The 27,607-nt window shown below is 38.4% G+C and overlaps 1 protein-coding gene, 1 long non-coding RNA gene and 1 other non-coding gene across 3 annotated transcripts in view; 1 reads left to right on the forward strand and 2 right to left on the reverse strand.

The window, feature by feature from the left end:
* Nucleotides 1-10,334, forward strand: LOC113483278. Its single transcript, XR_003399006.1, has 4 exons — nt 1-466; nt 1,223-1,308; nt 1,456-2,597; nt 10,003-10,334. It is a non-coding gene; the product is annotated as an uncharacterized LOC113483278 (long non-coding RNA).
* Nucleotides 5,981-27,607, reverse strand: part of KPNA4 (karyopherin subunit alpha 4) — a 26,816-nt gene continuing 5,189 nt past the window's right edge. The window contains exons 2-17 of the mRNA XM_026854699.1: nt 24,761-24,805; nt 23,793-23,882; nt 23,677-23,706; nt 23,537-23,589; nt 21,322-21,417; nt 21,115-21,200; nt 17,827-17,913; nt 16,579-16,748; nt 16,440-16,484; nt 14,997-15,128; nt 14,658-14,786; nt 12,946-13,050; nt 11,236-11,307; nt 10,341-10,503; nt 9,036-9,130; nt 5,981-7,928 (exon numbers count right to left, since the gene is read on the reverse strand). Of these exons, the coding sequence (XP_026710500.1) occupies nt 7,830-7,928; nt 9,036-9,130; nt 10,341-10,503; nt 11,236-11,307; nt 12,946-13,050; nt 14,658-14,786; nt 14,997-15,128; nt 16,440-16,484; nt 16,579-16,748; nt 17,827-17,913; nt 21,115-21,200; nt 21,322-21,417; nt 23,537-23,589; nt 23,677-23,706; nt 23,793-23,882; nt 24,761-24,802 (1,494 nt within the window). The 5' untranslated portion in view covers nt 24,803-24,805 and the 3' untranslated portion in view covers nt 5,981-7,829. The remainder of the gene's footprint in view (nt 7,929-9,035; nt 9,131-10,340; nt 10,504-11,235; nt 11,308-12,945; nt 13,051-14,657; nt 14,787-14,996; nt 15,129-16,439; nt 16,485-16,578; nt 16,749-17,826; nt 17,914-21,114; nt 21,201-21,321; nt 21,418-23,536; nt 23,590-23,676; nt 23,707-23,792; nt 23,883-24,760; nt 24,806-27,607) is intronic.
* On the reverse strand, nt 13,993-14,316 carry LOC113483634. Its single transcript, XR_003399064.1, has one exon.

A 27,607-nucleotide genomic window follows, 5' to 3' on the forward strand; every position in this document is an offset into this window, starting at 1 on the left:
TCAACATCATCCATAAGAAAATTGACCTCCAGACAGAAGGTGGTCTTCCAAACAAGATACAAGCTCCAATGTCAGAGTCTCCTTATCTTACAGAAGAGAGCTGCCTCCAAAATGGAAGTGGGATATTCCTTCAGAACAGGGAAGCCAGCATGAAAGAGAAGTTTCCCACAGATGAAAGAAAAGGCTGACATAAGGAAGAGCTCTGCTTTTCCTGGAGATACCGACTCCACTCGCTGCCTCACAAGGCCTGCTCAGGCTACTATCCAGATACCACAAAGATTTATCCAGAAAAACTTAGGAATTAGAAAATTTCAGTAAAACTTTTTATTTTGCCATGAAAGGGACTTAAGATGTTGAAAAACAGATCCTTCCTTAAAAAAAAAAAAAATGGTTTGGAGAAACACTAGATCCTTCCTGACTTGAGAAAGGGACTGAAGATGTCTTAAAAGTGATCTTCCAGAAGAAGGTAATGTCCTTTCAATAAGAGATGAGTAGTGAGGGGAAAAAGTGTATGGCCAAATACTGAGTTTAACATTAAGGCTAATTTAATTCTAAAAGAAATTCCAAATAATAGATGCGGTTCTTTAAATAACCAATTTCAGTTTAATCTTCGTTTCACTGAACCCAAAAGAAGTAATAAAGATTAAACCAGCACAGACTTATTATTTCAGACTTTATTTCCATGCTGGGGCAATTCTGCACGTTGGTAACATTACAGTAGGATTGAGTATTTTGTGGGTTTTTTTTTTTTTTTGCAAATACACAGTCCAAGCATGGTGTATTTTTTCCTCAGGCTGTGTCATTTCATTCTATACTCTATTTGACTATTCCAGATGTCCCCCAGTAGAATTTTTGCTAACAGCATTCATTTGGTTTATTGACATGCCCAAACTATGCCCAGGAATAGATCAAAGAGGACAGTAAAAGACTGCAGGTGCAAGATGCTTTTTTTTTTTTTTTCCTGTTATGCTTGGAATGAGATAAAATGAGCAATCCAGAGCTAGTGCTATTATTTTCCTACTTCACTATGTAAATAATTAGTGCATCTTACATTTAGTTTTACAGGAGTTTGGGATAAACTGCAGAAATTCCTCCTTTTCTTTCCACCACCTTACAGTTTCATACTTTCAAGCCAGAAGACTCACTTGAAAGCACCAGGTTTTGAAAGTTGCTTGCTCTGTCAAAACCATTCTTTAAATGATGCCCTTCCCCTTAATTACAGGTGGACAGATCCCTGCCAATTGTGCCCCCATCCTGCCTGCTGATGGTTCCAGAGTCCTGTGTGCCCTTGTTTCTGCAGATCATTTGGTTTGTGAATTAATTATCTCCCTCATCCCCTACCTCCACTTCTAACCCAGCTCGAAGTTCTGCATCTGCCACCAAGGTGGCCTCAAGCAGCCACAGGGGCTCAAAGAAGTAGCTGAAAACTAACCCAGAAAATAAGTTATTTTTCAGAGAACGGATCCGTTGGCTGGAGGATTAAGCACAGAACGGGTCATTCTACCAGATGGGTCATGACTAAACCACCTGCTGTGGGTATGGCAAGATGATGAGAGCACATTTCATAAGTCATCACAGATGAACAGGATGTGTGCGTTCACCAACAGCAGTAATCCACTTTCTATTACAGAGATGTCATCTCAAACATTTTATTTACTATTTGAACAAAAAAAAAGTACTATTAAGACAGATACAGAAGTCTTCATGTCCAGTTTATTCTGCCCTTGTGCCCAATTTGTAGAAGAGGCCACAACCCTACAGATGTTCCATTGTTAGCATCACATTAACTCCATCACAGTGGCAAATCTTTGCAGGTGAAGCTTATTCCCAAAGTTATCTTCTAACAGAATTCTGCATCTGGCAGAAATTTCAATGGACAAGACAATGAGGCAGTGTTCAATCTGCACAGCTGACTGTCTGCCACAGGCTAATGCCAGAGCCATTCTGAAAATGTTAGCTTAAGAGACAGCCCCCTTCTAACTGCGTTCGTTGGGTCTGGTTCAGCAATAACCTCCTAAAAAGCTGTTTCTGCAATTTTAAAGCAAAGTGAAATACAAAAACCCTAACAAACGCCGCGTTTTGAAGACTTACAGCTAGTGCAAAATAGGCATCCCACAAGTCAAACGTAAAACAGACGTAGCAACAAAGGCGTCATTTGTGTCTCAGTACAAATCCATACACTTCCGAGGTTCACCCCACTAAAAAAAAATTTTTAAAAAAATCTGCATTTCTTGTTTATGCAATTCTAGAAAACTATCACGTGGCAACACGCAGAAACTCACAGCAGCTAAAAAATGAAAGTGCCGTATAGCCAAAATAAATGTGAAAGCAAATCAAGGTTTGTAGCTGCACATACTATTGAAACAAGTGATACACAGTTTGAGCAAATAGGTTTTGGGTGAGGAAAACCTTCTTCAGATCCAAAATACGACCAACCTGCAAACTAAAGCTTTGGTTCCACCATCAAAGTGGAATTGCAGACTGCACACTTCTGGTTCATTACAGAAACCTCATCAAAAGAAGTGGAAGAATGAGTATGAACCGAGTGAAGGAGTGCAAATCTGTGACCAATTCCAAACAGCTTCAATGAGAAAGAGGTAAGTTGGGCACATAGTTAAGAAAAAAAAAAAAAAACCAAGCAAGCTTGTAAGAAGGGAAGTGACACAGTAAGATTTTACTGTCACAGTATTACTCAGGCAAGGGTTTTACCCATGATAGCTGTGCACAGAACTTCACTGGCCGCACAGACAGCTATAAAAATAATACCCTGAGGCTCACGAAACACTTGGATTTTTGCCTTTATTTCAAAGCTGAACCAACTATAGCTACCAGTTCCTCTTCTCATTTTAAGATATTTGAGGGAACTGTTATTTTTCAGACTCCCAAGCCTGTAGCTGTCCATGGTATCGCACTCCTCCCCTCCCTCCCCAAGCTCACAAAGGTCTAAACCTGGTTTGTGGTTTTTTGAAAGATGCTGCTCCAGCTCATCACTACTTTAAATTTTAATTTTAGTTAATACTTTAATTTTTGTGGTGCTGGAGGGGAAGATACTGATACTTTACTCCAGGATCTACACTAAGTATACTCCAACACCAGAACTCATGAACTGCAGTGCCCCAAAGTCCGAACGGCACAGGCGCTCAACCTGGGAGTAGTTTTGTTTCTGGGCTACATGTACTACATGATAAAGGATAAAAAAAAAAAAAAAATCATCATCCTTTCCTCTCTACTACCCTCCTCAACACACCGGGAGAGTCTGAAGGAAAAAGCTACAGAAGACCAAACAAAGGAGATTTTGACAATAATTTACAGTAACTCACGTTCAGAGTAGGAACATAAGTTGTTTTACGCCCAGTGTGTTTTTATGTACTTAAATAAGAATTCAAGATGAAGCAATATTTAATCTGAAAACCTGCCGTTCTAGGAATGACCATGGTCTGGTGTTGCTGATGCGAGCTCTCATTACTGACCATCTCCCTTTCCCTCAAATTACAGAGCTTCTTGATGCATTTACCAATAGCTGGTGTTTAAAATTTCCCACATTTGTTGTTTTCTAGTAATAACAACTTTCAGTGGTGTTTTACTGAAATTTAAAAGCATATCAAAAGGTATTTACATATAACAATTTTCATGCTTGAAGAAAACTCTTTTCCTCAGCTTTGGAGCACACCAAACCAGCAGAATAACACAGGACCCCTCTTTGAAGGGATTTACATGCAAAAATGGGAATTGCTTTACAGAAATTAAGTTCCCAGTCACTTTTCTGTAGGTATAGAAGCAATATTAACTTTTTCAATTAATTTTGTGTGCCTTCTGAGTTTCACTCTGGCAGCAGCTAAAACTTACTATTAGGAAGAGTTTGTAAACTTTACACATTTTCTGCTACTAAGTTTCCTTTCATAAACTCGATTTGATCCAGATGCAGGACTTCTATAATTGTTTCCAGCCTTGTGACCAGCCTTCCTTGCCAGTAATTTGGTGACATGCAGAGCTGAGGAAACATTTATAGTTAAAAGTGGCAAGGAGTCTACAAGTAGTAACACAAAGACATTCTTAGTTATAAAGAAGCAAAAGTAATTTGGTAATTTATGCAACATACTGTGTGATAGGAATTGTTAAATACATAAGAGATTCTTCACTCTTAAGCAGAAATACTCACCCCCCCTTCCTTCCTGGCACATCCAGTTTGCTTTGAGGCTTTTGAAGTCGTGGTTACACAGAAGTCACCAGGTTCTCTTGCTCAGGGCTGGCTACATTGCCTTAACCAGCGTTTCATTTCACATGAAACCCTTTTAAGTTGCTTTGTATTTTAACACGCTATCCAGAAGTTTATTCTTTTATTTTTAGGAGTCAGACTAGCCTGTTCCAGTACCAGAACAGAAGTCAACAACTTACTGGCAATGCCTGGGATCCACAGAAGTTCTGCGAGGAAAGATGAGAGGGGACTGTTCAAGGCTCCGTGCCTCCAGCAAACGACTCTCCTGTGCTGAAAGGCCTCTCACAGCTGCCAGCTAATTCCACTTCCAGTAGTGAGAGAAAAAGAAACAGGGTCAACTTATCTCAAGCTATCCCCTTCGATTCAAGCTTTCCTGTTCTTCCCTCCTAGCTAAACCAACTACTATAACCCCATGATCCTAAAATTCCCATTTGGTCCAAAAATGCTGCTCCTCAGAATAGAAATCTTACCTGGAACAGCCTATATTATGGATTAACTTTTGTCCTTTTAGTATCATCAAGGTCTTTTTCTGGTTATCACCTACCCTAAGTTCACGAAAAAGCTTGATTTTACTTAAAAGTCCTGAAAGAGTAGGTTAACATCCCACTTCACCTCCGCATCTCTGGTTATTTTTATTAGAACCAAAGAACAGTGACCAGAGTTACCATCTGCGTGGTTACGATCGAAATACCACAGAGCAGCGTTCTGCTACCGAACAGCTTGAGAAATACACTCGGTGTCACAGCTTTAATGTCACAAGAGAAACATCCCAGTTGCTTCTGTTGATGACCTAATTCCACTGCTCCATAAACTCAGAGGCTAGATTTATTAATCTTCACATGTAGGCAAGAAAAGGTTGTACCTGTAACTCATGCTTTCTTTTTGAAGTCTTAATAATCTGATAGGTATTCCTAAAGGCATCTTAATAATCCGATAGGTATTTAAGTTCTCATTTATATCCCAAACAACGCCCCAACAATGTAATTAACTACCTTACCTCGAACTTTAACTTTTTTGGGGAAAAAAAAAAAAAAAAAGGCAGTGTCCAAACTGGCTTCAGTTTTTCTCCTGAAGAACTCCCAAGCACTGCCACCCTGTGGATGCTGAAATGTTTAACCTTTCCGTATTTTGGTAAACTAACAGAATAGAATAGCGACAGGATCTGCTGTGAAGCAGACGAATTTTCCACTTAAACACCAAAAACCAGAAGCAACAAACCACCAACTGCATCAATACAGGCTGCAGTGAGCACAGCACCAGCTGAAGGTAATTCTTGAAGTGTCTCACATCAGGGGAAGTGCCAAAAGGAGGAATTTACTGTCAGGAAACACAGACCTCGTCGTAGTGTTTGGGGTTGTTTTAGAAATACAAGGGTTGCTACAAACATATGAGGAAGGACTCTAACAATAAAATACATCCCTCACAAAGGGGAAGTTAGGAATAAGGGTAATTTTACTCAAGGCATTGCAACTTCTTTAAAAACACCAGTTTAAGCATTTTTACCTCCTCTAAGGGTTCCTACATTTTACATGAAAACAGCCCCGATATTTAGTGACTACACGCTATGTAATCAGGTAAATTAGTTATTTCTTAATATTTATACCAAAGTAGTTATTTACCTCGAGACTACATACCACACAACACACTGGCATTTGGCAGGTAAAAAAAAAAAAAAGATTCAGCAATGTCAATGTCACCTTCAAATGATCTTCTGCACCTTTTGATGGAACTGGAGCGTATAGACAAAGACACACCAAATACAACTGTTGCAAGTTTTAACGTTTATTTCCCCAAGACAGCCTAGCCTGCACTCTACTTGGATAAATTTCACAAGCTAGTTTCCGCTGCTTCTAGTTTTAAACTTTAACCATGTTTCTGATGACAAGGAATGCTGCAAAAATACTCTAGTCCAACAAAGAGTTATGATCACAAAATAATCTTTATCCATTCTAACAGTGTTTCAGAATTACCAGTTGATTTTAAAACACAAGGTAGATATAGATGCTAATGGTGGCTAATCTGGTATGTTTTATTATAGCAAACTGTTGTTCATGCAACACTTGTGCTCAAAAGGGAAGGCACAGCATTTCCTACAATGAGCCACCTTATAAAGAGTTTATTTTGTACAAATTTGTAACATCACCTTTAATTTAGTGTGCAGAACCTCAAAACTGAGGCATTACTCCAATTATAAAAACACTTGCATCCTTTTTGTGCAAGTCTAAAATACAAAGTTTTCTCTCTAAAGTGGCTCAAAATAGATTGTTCATGGCTGCCTACATCTAAGATAAAAAGAGTCTAAAACAATTGGATTAGGCATATTAAAGGTGTTCAAACCATGACTTGATTTGTACATCTATTCACACCTCTTTTTCGGTCTTTATTCGGCAGTACATATGCACCAAATTTAATTTTTAGAAGTTTCCATATCATTTTCATAGAAAACAAAGTTTGAAAACAAGTAACATTGAAACACAGCACGGTATTCTACCACAACAGAAACATTTGGTTACAGGACTCAACAAAATCTAAAAATGAACTATGCTGTAGATTACCACATGCAAAGGTCTTCATGTTATCTTTGAAAATGAAAAGGATGAGATTTTATTACCACATTTTACTGCTTTCTACTATTATGGCAACTTGTGTACTGCAACACAGTCTATTTGAAGGGAAATGTATGGTTTTTTCATGCAAAAATCTACAAATTAGTTTTGATGATATGGAAAGCTTTTCATAACATCAAACATTCATCTGGTGCAAATGCACAGGGAAGCCTTCCTGAAATTCTGACTTTACAAACAACTAATAAGCCATACAGGAAAGAAATTAGAAAGAACTAAAAGAAAAATAAAAGGGAGGAAAAAAAAAACCAAACAAAAAAAACAAAACAAAAAAAAAGAAACACAGGCTGCAGGAGTAAACCAGAGTCTGCTGCTAAACCGGTCTTTGTTTTTGTGTCCAGTGTAAGTTAACACTTATGAACTCATTTTGATGATTTACTAGGTTTATTATCAGCCCCCTGAAGGCGAATCAAGCTTGCATGCGTTCACATACAGCATCACAACCATACTCTCGTACACACGCCACTCCAGGACTAGGAGCCTGCTTCAGGAGCGAAGAGCCCCGGATTTGAAACGCCAGCCTGGCTCCACAGCATCGAGTCCAGACATTCACTCAGTGGTGTCCATTCACACGGTGCTTCATAGCAAGGCCTGGGCTCATTCTCCTTGGACTTATGTGGGCATCCTATTCTCTTATGCTTACGAGGCTTGATGATGATAGTACTGCATTTCCCCCCAATTGCTCTAGTAAGTCATTGTTCCTTCTCAGGCACTGAAGATCTTTGACCTATAGCCCTTTTTTTTTTTTTTCTTTGAACAATCTAAATAAGCATTCAGTGTGAAGTTTTTCATTACATTTTGCCACTCATTCTCACTCGCACCCACTCGCCATCTTGACTTCATTTGGGCTTTTCTGTGATTCCAAATGAAATCTTCACATTTTCTTTCCCGATTTAATGCAGCAGCGGATCCCATGAGCCAAGATTGATGGATCAAACCTTTTTTTTTTTATTCAGTGCTGCATTGTACCTAACTTCCAAAATACCACTCTAAAACTGGAACCCTTCTGCTGGTACATTGGCAGATGAATTGAAACCAAATGTTCCGCCTTGTATTGCTTCTGGAACAAGGCTAGGATCTTCATCAATCTGTAACAGAACAAGGACATCATGAGTAGGGAAAGAAAGATAAAAGCCTCACTAAAGAGGAGCTGGACAATCCTAAAGAGCATTATCTCTTCACCGAATATACTACTTTGCCTCAAGTCTTGCCATGCTTCTCTCCCAAATTAGCACAAGCACTATAGTGACAAAGTCATTTCGGCCAAAAACATTTTAGTTTGTATTTAGCAGGTAGGCTACCTGGCACTCAGTCTCAACTGTTTATGCAGTTTTTGCTCCTTGAAAGTATTCTGTCAGTCATGCATCATCCTTACTGCCATCTTGTAAACTGCCACAGTCCTTAAAACCAATACCATTAAATTAATATGGATTAAGCCAAAACTGATGTTTCAATTCAAACAGATAGCATACAGGTTATTAAACTGACACCAGATTAAATTCCAAGTCCTGCTGTTTGTGAAAAATTTGAGTTGCTAAACAAGACTTCTGTCTTACTGTTCATATAAAAGCAAAACTCTGTAAAAGCATAAAATTAACTTCACTGCTGACAGCAGGAACGAAGGCAACTGAGGTCTACCAGGTTTTTTTCAGTGACCTGCTCCCAAAAGTTATTCAACCAGTAGAAAAGCCTCTCACTTCACGACAGATTGACACGATTGCATTTCCTTGATATGCAATTAACTTTTATAATTTAAAGGACATACAAACCTAAAACCCTCCTTTGATTTATTACATGTTAAAACTGAAAACAACATTCTTGATCAGCACCGCCAAAATTACTAAAATATTCAAGATTGCTTGTTTCTTAAGAAGCAGAATCTCAAATTCAGTAATCAGGTCAGCAGGGAGCTTATCAAATGTGAAATGTCGAGGCAGAGGCTGATGGTTTAGAGAAACAATTCAAAGCCCAGTATTTTAATCTCTAGAGATAAGTCTTAAATTAGGCATCAGATTTGTAGATATTTTATCATGAAGCATGGCAAGATATGGCAACAGGCTTGAGTAAGAGCTCATTCTTCACTGAAAAACCAAACCAATGTCACAGAGCAGGCGTTAGAGTGGCTGCCTTTCTCTTGAACCGTATTTATAAACAACCAATTACAAAAGCAGATTGCAGAGCTATTACAGACTTACATCATCTGAAGAGAAGAACTGATCAATGATCTCATAAGCCAGTTTGTAGATGTCTTCATTTTCATGATTTTGTAGCTGTTCAATTTTCTCCAGGCCTACAATAAATACACAGGAAGTGTAATAGAATTTGAATACTAAGTTCAGGCAAAACAACCTCCCTCTCCTTAAGGCCTCATCACACAAAGGAATTAAAACCAAATCTAGACACAGAGTGATTATGAATAAGACACTGTTAAACTCATTTGACATGCTTAAAGCATAAAAGCTTCTTAGAGATTTGCAGAAATACATTAAGAGATTGAGGAATACATAAGCATGACCAAAAAATAAAAAGTTATAAAAGGGCAATTGCAGCAATGATAGTACTTCCCTCCTCTTCTTGCTACAAGTGGTTAAGCTGATCTGTGGAAACAGTGGCCAGGCACCAGGACATAGTCCCTTTTCACAGAAACACCTTTTCAGCACCTGGTGTGACAGCCCCAAGCTGAGACACTCCAAATCCACATACTGCTGGTGGCACACATGCCATCAGTTACTGACCTGTAGCTTCATTTTATTTATTTAGATAGATAGATAGATAGATATTAAAAAAAAAATGAAGATAGGTATCTATCAAGTAGCTACCACTACAGTATACATTACTGGCAGACATGAGTAGAGCATACACACAAATATTTCTGAAGCCCTGACAAGCAAACCTTTAGGCACTAACAACTCTTTTCTCCCTCGCAGCCAACAACAATCCATTAAGCTTCCCCGCCCCCCCTCAAGATATTGTATATTAAACTCCATGTTAACAAACTCCCAGTTTTATCCCAGTGCCCAAATTTACTATCACTGTTCTTTAATCCTTGGAGAGTTTCAGTCAACTGAAATTGCAAACAACATAAAGTCTGAAAGCCATTTGGAGAGTAAAGTTAACATATTTCTGCAATCTACTGGATTTTTTTTTTTTTTTTAAACCCAGATTCACCTGGACATGACTTGTGCATCATTAAGGTAAAGATATCATCCCTACATCAACAGAAACTAATTTGCCAAGTGCATCAGACCGTTACAAAATTGGCACCTAATAAACTTTGTGACCAGTATCCAACTCCTCCACGTAATATTTGATCATGAACTTAAATCAGTTCAGAAAAAAACCTAAGTATATTCACCTGACAGGCATGAAAAGGTCACTTTTTTAAAAAGGCTTGCTTAAAACACCTGTGCCAATACAATAAAGCCAACAGCATATACACGTGGTAGGAAGCCAAACCATCAACTTCTGAAAAAAGAGCATCAAAATATGAAGCATCGTACCTCCACACTCTTCTATAAGATTGGCTATGGTTTCCGCTTCATCTTCAGCCATTTTTAATATATTACTTAGTCCATCCAGAACCACTTGCACAACTTGCGCATCTTTTACTGTCAGCAAATTGCAAAAGGGAGGAATTACATTTTGTTGAATTAAGTATGCCACCTGAGGGGGGAAAAAAAGCACACAGTTAAATCAGGAGCGCGACAGAAGCAAACACTGCACCACAAGCACAAATGCAAACAAGTTTAATGAAGTCAAAGTACTCAGAGTTACCCAGCAAGGTAAGAGTATTCTGTAGCAATCACTTTCAGAAATTCTTGTTTTAAAGTCTTTAGAGAATTCTTATGTTTTAGAGAATATTTATGAATTACGTTACAAATATTTCAAGCCTACAATGCACAAGCAGCAGATACAGTGAGTTTTTCAGCATTTGACATGGAGTTTGCACCTCGTATTTGAGGAATAACACCACCACCCTTAACCCTGCTGCAGATTTAATATTCTGGGCTTACAAGACACCAATGCACCTGTACTCAATGGCTACTGTCATTGTAATTATCACACTCTTATCCGGAGGGGCAAAACAAAAAAAAAATGTCGAGACAACCAAGAATCTGGCAAGAGCCTGCAGGCATTCAGAGCTACCTGGCCATCCTAAGAGAAGAGCCTCCATCCACAGCCCCACTGATCCTCCTGATCTCAGGCCACTCCACAAACAACTGAATTTAAGTTTGCTCTTAAATCCCTTGTGGAAAAAGGGAAGAGAGTTCCTGAGTAGGGGAGGAATCCAAACATTCCTAATCCTGGCACATTAGTCTAAACCACTCAGCTGATGCACTCTCTCAAATGCACCCAAGAAAGATCCTGTGGTTTTTTTCTCAAGCTTTGACTCACCTGGTCTTTTCTTCCGCTGATTGTTAAGTTGCTTATTGCCCAAGCAGCTTCTTTCTGAGTACCAAAGTCACCCTAAAATACAACCAACAAGTAGAAATAATCATTCCAGTTTTTGTTCTGTAGCATTCTAGTAAAAGCTTGCATTTGTTACAGTCCATTCTGCATGGCACCACCATTCAGTTTTTGGTAAGCAGGGAAGGTGACTAACAAATCCTGTAGATATCTGAGTCTGTTCACTGTTCTTCCCTTGCCTGAAACTATGTTTTGAAATCAATCTTCCAGAGGAAGGGAAATTTGTTTGCATCAAAATAAAAACTGTAGTACTCCACACTCACATCCCTTATCAACAGCTGTCATATTACAGCAAGAGATAAGGAGGAAGTGTCAATTTTGATAAACCACTGTACGTACTGTAACTGTGCCTGCCTTTGAAGTTAGCCAGCTGAAGTCTGCTCACTAAATTTCAAGTGAACCATCTCTAACTTCTCAGCAATCAACAAACTGGCAGTTAACAGAACTATCTGTGGACAGCTACGTGTGTTACTTAGGAAAAAAGACAAGTATTCCTTCAGTCTCAACCCCAGCCTCGACACTGAAGCAAGATATTGAATCTTTGTCATGGCTGAAGACATCGTAAGGTTGGTATTTCTGGCTTCCTTCCACGCTTCAGGGAAGAAAAAACAAGGAATGAATAAAGCAAAAAGTCGAAAGTGCTTGTAAGACAGACCCATTGTACTGTTCCTGTCTAAAATCATGCTTCTAGCTACCCATCCTTCTCACAGGCAGATCCTTGGGAGGACAGTGTGGTTTGGAAATTGATGTTTTACAAGACACTAACACCCAACAACTGAAAAGAAATACAGGTATTTGAAGTCCCCAAAAATGATCCATTAGCATCTGACCTCTAGTATTCAACAAGCAACGAGAGACTATGTGGAAAAGCATGGGAAAAGCATTCAGAAGTGTTTGTGAGCAACTGCTTGACTGTAATAAAAAAGGTAGGAAAAAGCACTCATCTCAAAAGCTTCATCTGCTCCTGAAAAGAAACACACATCCATACATGTGTACAGCATGTTGTTTTTTCTTGGGAAAAACTGACCACACAAAAGCTACAATTATTTTTCATGGCCACCTATTTTTTGCTGATGCAGTTTTACTTGTTTAAAAAAAAAAAAAAAAAAAAAAGATGGGACAACCCCAGTCCATTATCCAGCGTTGCAGGATCAGTACTTGGATTACTCTCAGACTAGATAAATGCAGTGACACAAACAGGTTAATAAATACCACTGCTGAGCTCTTCCTTATGTTTCCACATAATGTGGGAAAAAAAGGATGAAGTCCTTAAGCTCTGGCAAAATGCTGGGAACTAACTCAATGCTGTTCCCATCCAGACCTCTTCAGGCCACACGTGAGAATAAAGAATTCTATCCCCATTGTTTACAAAGTGAGAAAAACAATTTAAATGAGATTTCGAAGGACCCAAGATCCCCTGATCTGCTTCCTTTCCCCAATACATCTGGCACTCATCATCTCACAGCACTCCATAAAAAGAATATCAACAGTAATGTATTTTATCTTGCAACACAGAAAAAAATGCTCAAGGGCGTAAGTTTACCCTTGCCCCCCACATTTACATTAAAATATGAAGCAAGGAATTGTCACTTTCCCCAACTTAAGAAACAAACTCTTAAATCCTTTTTGTTTTCTAACCTTATCTAGAAGGTGTATTATCATTGGAACAAGGTTTGCATCTATTACTGCCTGAACTTGCTGCTGATTTCCTGCAGTGATGTTAGACAGGAACCACACTGCTTCCTGCAAAATAAAAGGAGATGAGAAATTATTAATTCAGTCCTCTGTATCATATCTTATTTCCACTCCAGCAAGATTTTACACGGGCACATTTTCAGATCTGCAATTCATACACTAGCCAATCTTAAATACAGTCAAGTATTGTGTCAGTTTGATTGTATGTAGCTGAATTCCTAGGAATTGGGCTACAGGTACAGGCAACAGAGCACACCATCTCGCCTGAAGAGACTCCACGAGACTCTTCAGTCTTTCATTGTTACCAAGTTACAATCAAATACTCCATATCTATGGATTAAAAGGAAAAATTATTTGTGACAAAAAAGTTACAAGGCTACAGATGAGCGCTCCTAATTGATTCCATTACTGAGAATGAATGCAAAAGCAGTTTTCAGCTGATGCAGATAAGCTCCACAGCATTGTATTTTCTGGCCACAAGAGCAGCAGAAGACAGTACCTTCTTTACCTGCTTCGTGTTTCTCCTCTTAGCATCAATCATCAAGAAAATGCAAGACCTATTACTTAATTGCTTGCTCTTCGAGAATACTGTAAAGTTACATGACCCATTATGATCTGTAAGCCCAGGACTCTCCTTCCAGCGATAACCAACAGCAGGTGCTGAGGGAAGCGTACGAGATCTTTTCCCCAGCAGACCCCCTCTCAGTCCCAAACAGCTGAAATTTTGAACTAAACCAAAGACTGTACCTGGATTATCTGGTTAAAAAGGATCAAGCACTCCCCACCCCTTTTTAAGGAAGAATTAGTCAAGAAATAATGAACAGCTTCGGATAAAATTTTTAGTATCACCTTGTTTTAATCCTACAGTTAACAAATTTCTCCCTTCCTGAAAACCCTCAATCACTCCTCCCCAATTCCCCTCTCCTCTCTATTTATCTGGCATGACAACTTTTTGGTGAGGAATCCTCACATTTCATTCAGCTGAGTCTCTTGGATCAGATCACAGGATCACTTTTACTCATGAACCTGTTAGAGATTAAGGATGCTTAGGCTTATCTTGGTGGGCTTGTTTTGGGCTTTAATCATCGGCAATGTTGTAAAGTGGCACCCTGGAAGTTAACAACACGCCTCAGATGCACTCCGGAATCAGCACTGCATTATCAGTGCCCCCGCTCAAAGCCTTTTCTATACATGCACACACACACACACACGCACTCCCCACCCCCTACCCCCAGCTTGACTCGGTTTAAATTCCATTTATCACACATACTGCATTCAAAGAGACATCCAATTATCTCTATTTCATCACTTCCAAGAGAATCAGTTTAATTAAAGTGACATTTGGCATATCAAGAACTCTATAACTTTTAAGTCAGCAGCCAGAATTACAAGATAAAGCTTTAATTTCATAAAAATTCAATTAGAATAATCAGGGAACAACATTCTTATCAAGTATAAATTTGCAGCTCCTTAAGAGATTTTTTTACGGATGTTAACTTAAAGAAAAATTTCAGCATCCTACTTGCTCCTACCATAAACTGGTATAAGTACTCAATTACTCAAACCTCTAACACATTACATCACGTGGAATCTGAACAGCTAAGACAAATATAAAAAAATGTTATAAATCAGGTGCAATCTCTGCAGTTACTCACCTTATTAATTTTTTCTTTGGGATGTGTCAGAAGTGCTGGAAAATGTGAAAGAGCTTCACAATTCAGAACTACCTGTGTCTGTTCATCGGTACCAGTGACAATGTTTCCTACAGCTCTCAGCGCAGCAGTCTGAAACAAAACACTTTCTTTATAAAGAGGTTTTTTTTAGTTTTTCTCGTTGAGCACATACTTTCAAATAGTTAAAAAAGCAAAAGGTTTTATGCAAATGCTGTACCATACAGAAAAAGGCATTCTTTGAACCTCAACATGAACCATAACAGTGAATTTTCTCTGGTGTTACATTTTAAGCAACAATTCCTTCAAGTTATCCAAACTTACTTGCACTTTAACTTCTTGATGGCTGAGGAGAGGAACCAAATGAGGGACTATTCCAGAGTCTATCACCATCTGGATCTGTTCATTGCCAGCATCCGTTAGATATGAGAGTGCCCAGACTGTATCTACCAATATCTAACAGTAAAAACATTTATTTGTAATTAGCACAGAATTACCACAAAGCTTATTAAAAACCAACGTAAAACAATTCTCATTGTGAAGCCAGAATTGATCTAATACAGCAAAAACCCACTTTGTTTTACAAGCTTCATACATTCCACTCTACAGAAGCCTAAAATACAAACGCTGTTCAACCTGTTCTAGCTCTAAAGAATACACAGAAAATAAAAAAAAACCCCACCAGCTAAACTGCTAATTACAGCTTAAATTCTGAAGGATATAATAAAAGCAATTCAATTCTATCTGCTCTTTTCATGGTAGACAACGAGAGATGAGACACACCACCCCCCGGAAGGAAGATCAAGCCCTAGCAAATATTAAACTACAAAACATTAAGCACTCTCAAACCAATGAGCTCTACATCACATGGCATCAAATTACTTTCTTCTTGGCATTCCACCACAAAATTTAAGAAAAGCTCTGAATTATTTTTTTTTTAACATCTGGTGAGGCAGCACTTAAGACTGAATTTCCTCTGTGTGTGTTCACACACAGGAAAACCAATTTAAATAGCAGTAATTCTGAACATTTCAAGTGACCACTTAGTAAAAAAGAGCATTGTTTCAGCTGACAGCTCTTGACTGATTCACAAATATAGCCCTTTCAAGAAATTCAAAGAAGCTTAATTTCACTTACTTATATATGAGAAATTCACTGGTATAATTGCTACACAAACTTTAGTTAATACATAAACATATTTTGGTAAAGCACTGTTACCAGACAACTGAGCTGCAACTTCACTAGGAAGCAAAGAATTAAAGAATTCTAACCTATGTTTAGGCAAAAAGCTGACCTATTTAATAATTTCAGTGAATTTTCGTTTACTTCACTATTAAAATAACCTGATGTTCATATTTAACACCTCAGTAGTTACATCTAAAGCTAACGTTTTACGTAGGCAGCAGACACTAATTTTTTTCTTTCGTTTACACTGATTTTCATTACAGCCTCAAGTGCTAGTCAAGAAAATCCTGCATTTATCTGTAAACGTTCACAGAAATACAACTGAAACTGCATTTTATTTTTAAGCGTAAGGAAAGCGCGTGAAAACAAGCACTTGCAAAGATGCAGAGAAATACCAGGCAAAAATCCTAACGGATACTTAAAAATAAGCAGTTGAAGATATCAAAAGAAGTTTTCCATAATGAAAGAGAACAACGCGCTTTTTTTTTTTTCCTCCCAAGAAAAAAAGTTATTACAAGCATGATACTTCAGCTAAAAAGCTATTACCAGAACATAAAACTGTCTCTAAGTGGTGTTACTTACATTTACATCTGTGTGGTGAATTAAAACACAGAGCGCTGGAAGGATCTAAGGAGGAAAAGAGGCAGCTGACAGTTATTTTTAAGGCAGACAGATACCCAACTGCAGTTTAGTTACACTGAACAGCGAGTAATTCAGTCACCTCCTGAATGGTTTCCATCGGTGGAGGAGGATCTTTGTGACGGCACAAGTTGACCATGACCCAAGTAACATTTCTTAAGAAAGTTATGGGAATAGATGGGCTGATGAAGGACAGCAGTGGTTTCACTACTCCAAGACTAATAACGTAATCTCTACACTGGGGTCCGTCACCTGTTTGAGACAGAGTTGTGAAGACAAAGATCATCCCATGCCATTCATAAAAAGTCTAACTTCACGTTTAAAACTTTGTGTGCATTTTAAATAACTAAAGTTAATAATATGGGCCTTGGAAAGATGAATATATAGAGATACATATCTATACAGATACATCTATCACACATAAAGCCTTAACAGGACCTGTGGCTGTCTAATTGCTTCACTTTGAACTACTCAAAAACCCAGCTACATTCCTCACAGGAAAGTGTTGCACAATTTATAGCAGATGTACAGGCTGGGTGGCAGTGGGCAAGAGAAAAAGGGGTGGAGAGAAAGCACAATCACCAGGAATAGTTGATAGCCCAACAAATTACTGAAGATCCCATCATAAAGTTTATAATCAATACTAAAAAATCCCAAGAGTAGTTCAAAACTGCCTGAAAAATACTGTCATCTTTGTACCAGAGAAACACTCAGTTTTCATCACTGCCCAGCTGCCTCAAAAGCAGCATCTGACTTGTACTCGCACACATCACTAAGCTCCAGGCAGCTACAGTATCGTGCATTTTGTTGGTTTGCTTCTTAAGAAGGACCAGGCATTTCTAAAATATCATTTTGTAGAAATCTCAGTGTGTCAGAACGGGTATTGGACCTCAAGCACTACACACACACACAGTCAGGGCTGTAAAGTGCAAAGCCAACACTTGCACAAGACAAGTTAAAAACCAAATGAAAGCTCAACTGATCGCGTCTTATCTAGAATGCAACACGGTTACGTAAGCTCAGGTAAAATTTCAGAACTCAAAAATAAAACCAGTTTTTACTTTAATAATCTGCAAGTCTGTCTGCCAGTAATTCCTTTTCCTGTACTGGGAATATAAGCGTGTAGGCATGTGGTTTTGGGTGCACACCATCGATACACAATGGAGAAAACAGGAATAAGAACAGGGTAATTGCCAGGCTAACAGCTGCCTTTTGTCTCGTAGTTGAGCCTCTCCAAGTTCTAACACACACAAAAAAAAAATCCTACCTAGTCTATTCATTCAATACCAAAAGGAACTTAGAAGTATTTAGCAGCAGGAGTAACACAAACCTATGATATTTCCTAAAGCCCACACAGCTTGCTCACAAACATTTTGATGAGGTGAATGCAGCAGTCTCAGAAAAAGTGGCACAGCATCTGAAAGATACAAACAAAAACCCCACGCAATTGTTAAGAAATACATCTCGGGAACAGTCCATGTAATTAGCTCAAATAAAATTTTAGTACCGCATGAGAAATTTTTCTCCTGGTTGAGTATCAGTCAAAACTTTACTAACTTCCCAGAGGATACTGAAGTGTAACACACTCTAACCATTCTTCCTTTGTTGCACTTTCTTATAGAACCTGCACTTCACAATATTATCAGAACAGCTCTTAAAATAACCTGACATTTAATTTGTTTATAAGTCTCACAAGTTTACTGAAGCTTGTCAGGACTCCAAATTTAGTCATATTTACGCATTTAGAAATTCCGTGCTAAGTTATCTATCAGACCCAACTACGAATCAGTAACTAAGCCCAACCTGAGCCATTCAGATTGGCCAATTTAAGGCTCAGTAGGGCAGATGTTTAAATTGGGTTTATTTTGGTTCAATCTTACTGACTTACAGTACACCCCCCATCACATCTTTACAAGTAGCACCAGCAGGTCCTAGCACGGGCAGAGCCTTAACTGAGGGATCTTCTTTCTGTAGGCGCAGGCAAGGCTTTAGTGCCCGACTTCCCCCGGGGCTCCACCAAGAGGAAGCCTGGTTGATGGAGGACACACAAGCAGACACAGAGGTAAAGAACCCCTGCTGCTGATGCAGACGTGCTACCAAGCACCAAGGCTCTGTGCTGCTCCCCGAGATTTCCAATTCTCCGTTCCCCATCTTTTGATGACCACTATGAAGGTACGTGTGCAGCTGTTTCTACAGCTTCAGTCAGCCTGGTCTCCTGAAAGCTAATACAGGTGCATCTCTCAATGTGAAGTCTCCTATTCTATCACTAAGATTTGATTCTACTCAATTTGAGACACTGAACACTGCAGACGAGATTGTTTCAAATGCTGCCACTACGTGACAAAAAAATAAAAGTCAACTGACTGAGCGGTAAGAAATGGATTCAAAAGGCAGCACACAACTCCAGTCGTTATCAAGGCAGCTACTTTTCTACCCTATGCTGGTATCAGACAGGAGAACGCTCCCAATATTTAGAACTAAAGCTAAGTCAAGGTTTCAAACACGTTCTACCACATTTAGGTAACTGATCCGTATTTCATCCTCAGTACCAAGGTGCTTGCTTACATAATTTACTAATGACAGTTTAGTCTGTAAGAAACACTAATTTTCTTTAGAACACATATTTTAAGAGAGGCTGGTGCTTTTAGTTAAGACTCTTTCTCCATGCAAAATATTTTTTTGCTAGAGAAATAATGAATCACAACAAATTTCTTATTTCCTACTAAGTAAAGCTATTTTGTATGCAAGGAGAAAAAACATCCCCAGCAAGTATAAGTAGTACTTTTGTTCAGCTTACAATAGATCTTTTTCACTGAAATAAATCATTACAAGAAATAAACCATTTTCATATGTTACAGCTATTAAGTTGGCTGATATAATGCATACATGCAGACCTAGCTAAATCAGAGATTACCACCAAGAGAATTAATTCCTGTATTTGGCACTACTAATCTTCAACCCATTGATAAGCTAGGTTTAAATAAAAAGAACTGTTCTAGATCAGAGGTGTGGGACAGATTACATATGAATTAGATTTCCAAAAGAAAACTCGGGATGCAACCGCGCAAGCAAAATGAGGAGGATGGAGAATAAGGGAAGTTAAAAGTATTAGCAAAAATACATACTGTAACAGTCAAATTCAAGCTATATCCCAAGTTCACAGGCTCTTAACACAGAGTTTGTAATGGCAAAGGGCAAGTGATCTTGCAACCAATGCAGGCTCAAAGCACACAATCGATTAAAAAAAAAATAAAATCATTTAAGCTGAAGTCACCTTCCTTAAATAATTCCTTCACATCTGCTGTGGAGAATTAATGTATTTCTCCACTTAAAGATTTCTGAAACACACCCAGTCACTGAACAGAGAAAATGGTGTTAAGAACTTTCTCACGGGTTGTTTTGGTTTGTTTTTTTCCCAAATTGTAAAGCCAGTAATATACAGTTTGTGAGAAGCCTGTAACTGCTTAGCACTAACAGCAAAAATGAAACTTCTTTCATCACTTAAGTGAAGTCAGTCATGAAATATATGCAACCAAGATGGACATTTCAACACTGAATCACCACCACACATCTCAGACACTGTACTTACTACATTCAATTAAAATTCTAAGTAGTTCTAGAAGTCAGTATATGATGGTTGTGATGGGAAAAACACACACGAAGACGAAGCACAATTCTGTATCTTTTCAGTGTTGGAAGCACAGCATGTTTAATGGTATCAGCAGCATGCACTGCAATGTGACACTGATACCAACCATTAAAGCTACTGGTATCTCACATAAGTTTTGTGGATTTCTGACTTAAATTTTAGGCAAACACTTGTTTTACTGTATGTTTGATTCTTCCAGGAGTCTCAAGAAGCTCTGCTGTTTCATTCACCCAGTTCAAAAAACTGCAGAGTCCTCTACTTAGTTCTGCTTTACCAACAGAAGTACTACTTTGACTTAGGACATGTTTAGAGTACACAAGGAAGTTCACTTTGCTTGGCAACTCAGATTCCAAGTCCAACAACAATTCCTCTCCATGCTTCAGATTCCTCAAAATATGAAGGACAGCCTGTTTTCTTCAACTTGATTTTGAAGAGTTTGGTGTCAGGCACCCTCTGGACTGGGTCCACATCTTTTCCTCCCTCTTCACAGTAAGACAGGAAATCCCTCCATGGGAGTTTTTTAGAGTTTCTTTTGTTTGGTTTTATTTCAAGTTATTTGTTGGGATTTTTTTTAAGTTGAAAACTGGAAACCAGCAGATATCAACTCTGCTAGAAAAACCTGAGTTTCCAGAAGAGATTACTCACCATTAGGAAACCCAACTGAATTTAAAGTCTGAGAAAATGAAGAACAAAAACAGGTGTGCACTTCAAGTGACACTGCTTGCCAGAGAAGAGGTAGAACATCTGGCAGGAGACTTCATGGGCAGGTCCTTCAGCGACGTGCCTGTGATTGACAACTCAATATCAACCATCCTGGCTATCGCACGATAACGTGTGGATTGGTGAACATGCTCGAGAGAGACAGAGGAACAGGAGTGTGGGTGCTCTTTACAGCATCATTCAGATGATCTTATTTTCGTGGAAGCTACCGTGCGTGCTTTATCAATGATTAAATATTGTTGGACTTACTAGATTGAACTACAGCCTGCGTTTGTTCAGAGGTTCCAGAGGCAATGTTTGTCAAAGCCCACGCAGCTTCAAACTGTAAAGAAGGACTGCAAAGAAAGAAAAAACAAGAAATTATTCTGAGTTTTCAAAACGGACACCATAGGCGCATTAGCTAAATACCAAGAACTCTTGCAACAATTAAACATTTTGAGTTTTAGAAATACTCACTTGTCATCTCTTTCAAGACAGTGCACTAAAATAGGTAATATTCCTGATTTTATTAGATCGTCAATTGGTGGATTGCGATCACTGGAAAGCAGCTTTCTGTTTGGGAAAAGGAGAAAACACAAAGACTTAATACACAAATCACTGAATGAGAACTCATGACTGGAAAGAACCTCTGGAGGCTGCTTAGTCCAGCCTTCTGCTCCATGCTGGATTTGTTTTCTCCACTTTACGTGAAAATAATCCTCAAAATTGAAATTATTCAACTACCGAAAAACCAAAGTACTGAAAACCTCAAGCCATTACTTTCACTGGCCGTTTCGGTTGCCATCTTTTATCTGACTACTTTTGAAGTTTATTAGTAGTCAGTAAAATAAAAGATCACCACAGTTTTTCAGTTACACCCTCCTGCAGCTTCTTCCTCCTCCACCCAACAAGAGAGATAAACAGATCCCGGCTGCTTTGACAGGAAAGGCAGAAACTTGTTTTTTTACTAAGGATATAATATCAGAGAGCAAGGATTCACAAAGTACTGCTGCAAAGAACAGAAGTGCACAAATTTGTTACAATTTTTAATCCCTTTTGCTTCACTTTCCTGCAAAGGAATTGAGGAGAATGAAGGAAGCTCCTTGGAGTGGACAACTTAGGCCTCTAGACCAACCTTTTATTAGCAGTGGGAAGAGAGGTTATACAGTCACCTCTCCACATACCAGAAAGGCTTGATAGAACACAGTAACTAAAAATCAACTTTCCACTGCTGTATTATCCTGAAAGGTGTCAGTGGTGTGTTAAAGGGGCCAACATGGGGAAAGAGGAGATGAAGTAAAGCCATGACAGCAAACCAAAGTACCTCAGAAAATTAAGTGATTGCAATAGGGAGGATCTGAACAGATTATGAAGACTCTTGTAATAATCAGATGTGCATTTTCAGCTTCCAACCAAGTAAAGCAGATTCCTTTTAGAAGTGGAAACAATTTACATCTACAAGCTTATAAAATTAAGGAACAAAAGTGTACTTAACAGAATCTTAATACTGATTTTTGTTCAGTGACAAAATCATAGGGCAATCTATTCACAAACCACCTGCTCAAATAGGTGGAGAAATCTACAAGAATCAAATAAAACTCCAGGTTTTGAGGGGGTTCAGTGTTTTTCGTTTGCTTTGGGGTTTGCTTTTTCTTAAGCACTTCTGATTATTTTTCTGTTCCTCATATTCCAGTCATATGTTTTGAGGGTTTGGTTTGGGCAAGATTTCTCCCTTCCTGTTCCGGCTTCAGCCCAAAGGGTGGTACAGATTCAATCAAGACTGAAAAGCATTTGTTTTCATCTTTAAAATATACTTTAATGCCCTTCCAATAATGTAAACTGCATTGCTTTAATTTATATTAGTTTTCAATTTTAAAAAGTAGTGACAATGGTAAGAAATCCCCATTTTATTTTCAGTCGGGCTTAATTCAGCGTACTTTAGTCTAACCAGGTTTAGATCAGCTGTAGTAAACAGGGCGTTCTACATGATGCTACCTCGAGTTGATGAAACTTTTCAATGAAGACAAGTCGCCCACAAATTGTTCTTTTCACTATCAGTTTCAAACACATTAACTCCCAAAAGACAAAGTGACTTCCAATTCACCTGACTTCTTTGATCTGGAAGTCTTCCCTTCCATGGGAAACAAGGCCCTCGATCACAGAGGGTAAACAAATACAAAGTTGTAGCTTTCTGCTACAACAACAAAAAAAAACCACCCAGTAGTTCATGAAACAAGAGTCAAATACTAGATTTATGCAAGCAAAGTTCATAATAAGTGTTTTAGGATCACTTCTTGAATACATACAGCTACACAGAATTCCTCTTAAAGCGCAAAGTGGTTTTAGTGGCCTAAACCATGACAAAACTAGAAAAAGGATTATGCCAGTTCTTTCTCTGTTTAAAGCTCAAGACTTTATAGCCCTGCTAATTATATATTTCACTCTACTTGTGAAAAGCATCAATTATTGCACTAAGACAAATCCTAGTATGTATTTATACACAATGAAATCCTGACTCCTTCAAAGACCTTGGTGTATTTTGATCCTTTTTATCAAAGTTTTGTTTTTTAAAAACAGTAAATTACATACTTTTTCTAGTTAAACCAGAACACATTTGCTGAATTTAAGAGCATGATAAAGTAAGAATAAAGATAGTACAGGATGTTTTTATATACACATAGTGTGTTCTTACCTTGCAGCCTGCACAGCACTTAACTGTATACCCTGGTTGTCACTTGAAGCATTCTAAAAATTTAAAAGAGTATTTAGACTTTTCACATATTTGTCACCATGACATGAAGAATGTTCAAACAATTAAAGGTTTTTTTTTACCTGTACTATTGCCTCCAGAGAAGCATTTTGCTAGAAAACAGAGACAAAAGTAGTTAGAAACTACAAACATTTTAAGTACATAAAAAGACATGCTTGAGAATTAAGTTAATTCTTACCACTCTGAAGTCACCATCTATATCGGAATCTTCACAGATATCTTCATGTGGAACATTTCTCCTCTTTAGAAGATGTTCATCTCTCTTATTCTTAAAGAGAAAAATTATTTTATACCTTTAAAATGTTGATTTAAGGGGGTATGGGGTGATGTTAAGGAGGGAATAGAAGCTTCCATTTTAAACAAGCATCATAAACATGCTTTCATTCATACTGTAAAAATTTCCAACATTCAAAAAGTTGGAAAGGACTGCACAGAGAAGCACATTTTGGAAATCACTTCCTCCTAGAAAAATCCTCCATCCAACTTTATCTACAGCAGGAACTACTTATGTGCACACAACCATCAACACTGACGTTACAATCTGTCATTACTTAGAACAGGACAACGCAATCCCCAGAGGCTAGTTTTTTGTTCATCCCAGAAGTGAAATAGTTCAAGTTAGGATTATTTTTCTCAAGAGCTAGTTTTCCAACAATTCTAAATAGTGTTATCCTCACACATCTACTCTTCCACTCTTGTGTTTTGAACTATTGTTTCGGGAAAGAAAATGGCTTTCTGTCTAAAGAGCAGCAGGAACACCTGATTTTCATAGGGAAAAAAATTGGCTCTTTATAAATTTCTAAGATTAAAAACCTAGCTGGAGAAGCAAGAGTTATTCCCTTCAATAGATTACAAATAAAAATTTGTTTTTCAGGGCAAAAATTAGGGAACTTCCAGTAGGGCAAAAATTAGGGAACTTCCAGTACCAGGTATGGTAACTGAAGAACTTCCTTCTAAACCAAAGTACCTTGACAGAATTAGTAAAGACAAATAGATGATTTAACAATCGTGTTCTTGGTGGACTACAGAGGAACACACAGCAGTAACTAGGGTTTTTTTTAATCCTTTAATAAACACTCTTGAATTTTACTGAAATACCAACATAGTCAAATCCCATTTGGTAAGAACAATGCTAGGGCATCTCACCTTTCTCAACTCCACAACAACTTCATTTCTTTGTCTTCTCATAGTCTGAAAAGAATCAAGATTGAAGGGTATTATATTGTGAATCTAGACCAAGTAATCTAAAATGTTCTTGCACAACTATTTCAGTTCATGCACTTTACACAGTACTTGTACACAGAGGATTAAATTTTCATTATAAAAATACAAATCCAACAGGGGATGGTGGTAACTGTATTATTTCTGCCTGTAATATTTCATAGCAAAACAGTCTCTCCTAGGTCTGCATGTTGAAAAATGGGTTTATGGAGTAAGGGAATAAACAAGCATCTTTAAGAAAGGGCAACGTTGAAAGGAGTTGTGCATAAAACAGCAGCACCAAAAGCACGGTGAACACCATGGTGAACTAACAGAAAGCATGCTAAGTTTGCCCAACATTTATAACCTTTTCTCTATTCAAGGCTTTAACATACACAGAGAGAGTATGAGTCAAACCCACCACTTTTATGAAAAGGCATTTTGGCAAACTTGAAAACTGTAATGACAACGTCAAGCACAAATCCTAAAGAATAACCCTCATCTCTTACTTCCTCAGAGTAGTGGCGGAACTGCACAATTCCCCAGGCAGACACTCGGCTGCCAGGGCTACACCACCATAAGCCCACCAGCCAGAAACCGGCGGGCAGAACAGTCTATTATTAACAGGTAAATGTCACCATCCAGCTACACTGAAAAAACAGATGCTCAGACTATGCAGGCGATGCTTCACCTAACCAAAGTACAACTGCTCAGGCAAGAAGAATGTTCAAAATATAATCCTTCAGAATAAATAGGTTTGGACAACACCAGCCCCTTTTTGGAATGATGCCTTGCAGGCTTCTCAAACAAGGGCAGCACCATTAAGTGTGCCCTTCCAGACACAAAAGGTGGGAACAGTTCTAGAGGAGCTCTCACTCACCCCAAACCTCCACAAAGGTATCCGGGAGAAACATGTGGCAAAGTAAATGTACATATTTCACACATTTCTATTACTGTACTAGCTTTGTGCCTTGTGGAATAGCTTTATAAACAAGTTCAAATTAAGAGACCTAGTGAGCAAAGCTGAGTTACAAAAATATTATTTATAAATGAAAACCACATAAAACCCTTGGCACTGTAAGAGCAATTTTTTTCTCGGTCATTTTCTCCACAGCTGTCATTGAGAGTACTGAGGAAAAAAAGCAACTGTAAATATACTAAAATTGGTTTACTACTGCTTGTGTTACTACAGTGAAAATAGAAAGTGAAAACAGAACAAAAATCAGTCTATAGTGATTTTATTCTACATTTTGAACTTTGCAACAAATGAGAAAAGCAAAGTTGAAAACAACTGCATTTTTACTGTGACTTAACCATTCACAAGCCCACAACTTGAAATCCTGGAACCTAAGGGACTGCATTAACACAGAATACAGGAAAAGGAACAGCTAAGAGAGCTTCTGAACAGCAGTAAGAAGCAGCTCTGAAGATAAGGATGAAAAGTTTGACTTCCAGAAGCATAATTATTTTTATCGACAGAAATGTGCATTTCATCAGAATCAAATTTCCAGCTCCAACCAAGAGTTTACCTTCTCAGGAGTTAACAAGAAAAAAAAAAAAAAAGGATAGGAAAAGATGCAAGTGGAAAAGAAGAGATGGTTCCCCACTGCTTTGGAAGAAGAACTTTTCATCACCTGAGGACCCAAATGCAGCTTCATCATGAGAAAAAACAGGCAGAGGAGGTAAAAAACCCCAACGCACCCAACAAAATGATAGCTTCTCCCTATATAAAAGGCAAAAAATACAAGGGCACCTAATGCAGCTGCAGCACCTGGAATGATAAGAGCCATAATAAACAAGTACAAACTGTCTCACACTACAAAGCACCAGAGCAAGTTTCCAGGAAATATGTGCATCTTTCAAGAATGTTAATCCAATTGGTCAATCAAAATTAGAACAGCTGAGTAATGAAGCTTAGATTCATGGCTTTTTCAGTTTTCAACCTAGAAAAAGTCATGTATGCTACATGAGGTCAACAGTTAACACTGAACACTACCAGTACACAGATGAACTTTTATTCCAGTGCTATGGATTTACTCTCCATAGGTAGATAAACTTTTCAAATACTTTTTAGAATTCTTTAACTGATAATGCGAATCTCAAAAGGTGCAACCTCTAAAGACTGGAAAAACATATATTCTAATAATAAATCTTTATTAACATTTTTCTGGCCCAATAGCTACACTCTGAATTAATGTAACACCTGTCTTAGATATATAAATGAAGTTTTGATGATCTGCAGTAGCTCCAACTCAAGCGTCTTAAGTTGAAAGGAGGAAAGTTTCTCCAGCAGCTATCTTCCTGCACCTGCATTTGTTAAACACACGATTACAGACTCCTGGCATCATCAGCGTGCATCACACCAACGCTGGGGAGCTGAGCCCCCCCCCCCCCCCCCCCCCCCTCCCACAGGCTGGCATTGGGTAACCTTGAGCCCAATAAAGTGCAGCTTAGGATTCACCAGCAAAGCCACATATCCCACCTGAATGATGAACAGCAACTCTAAATAACAGAGTTGAAGGCAAGAAGCACTCAATAGTCATTTATCTGTGCTCAAAATGCTGTTGTCTTCCTGCAGAAACTGGAAAGATGCTGCAACTTTACAAGACTTATCACGACACGCTCTTGCTCTCAGCCTGGACGTAGTGCTCAGCGTAGTTCCTCCAAAGTCTACTAAGCTGGCATATTCACGAAGAAAATAAAACGAGGAAAAATCTCCGATAATAAGACTGCAGAATGGTACCAAGCCCCCAGTGATCTCACAGGATTAATTAAACATCTTCCCAATTCACA

This window comes from Athene cunicularia, assembly GCF_003259725.1.
Source record: "Athene cunicularia isolate RWA chromosome 9 unlocalized genomic scaffold, athCun1 chr9_part1, whole genome shotgun sequence".
In the NCBI taxonomy this organism is placed as follows: Eukaryota; Metazoa; Chordata; class Aves; order Strigiformes; family Strigidae; genus Athene; species Athene cunicularia.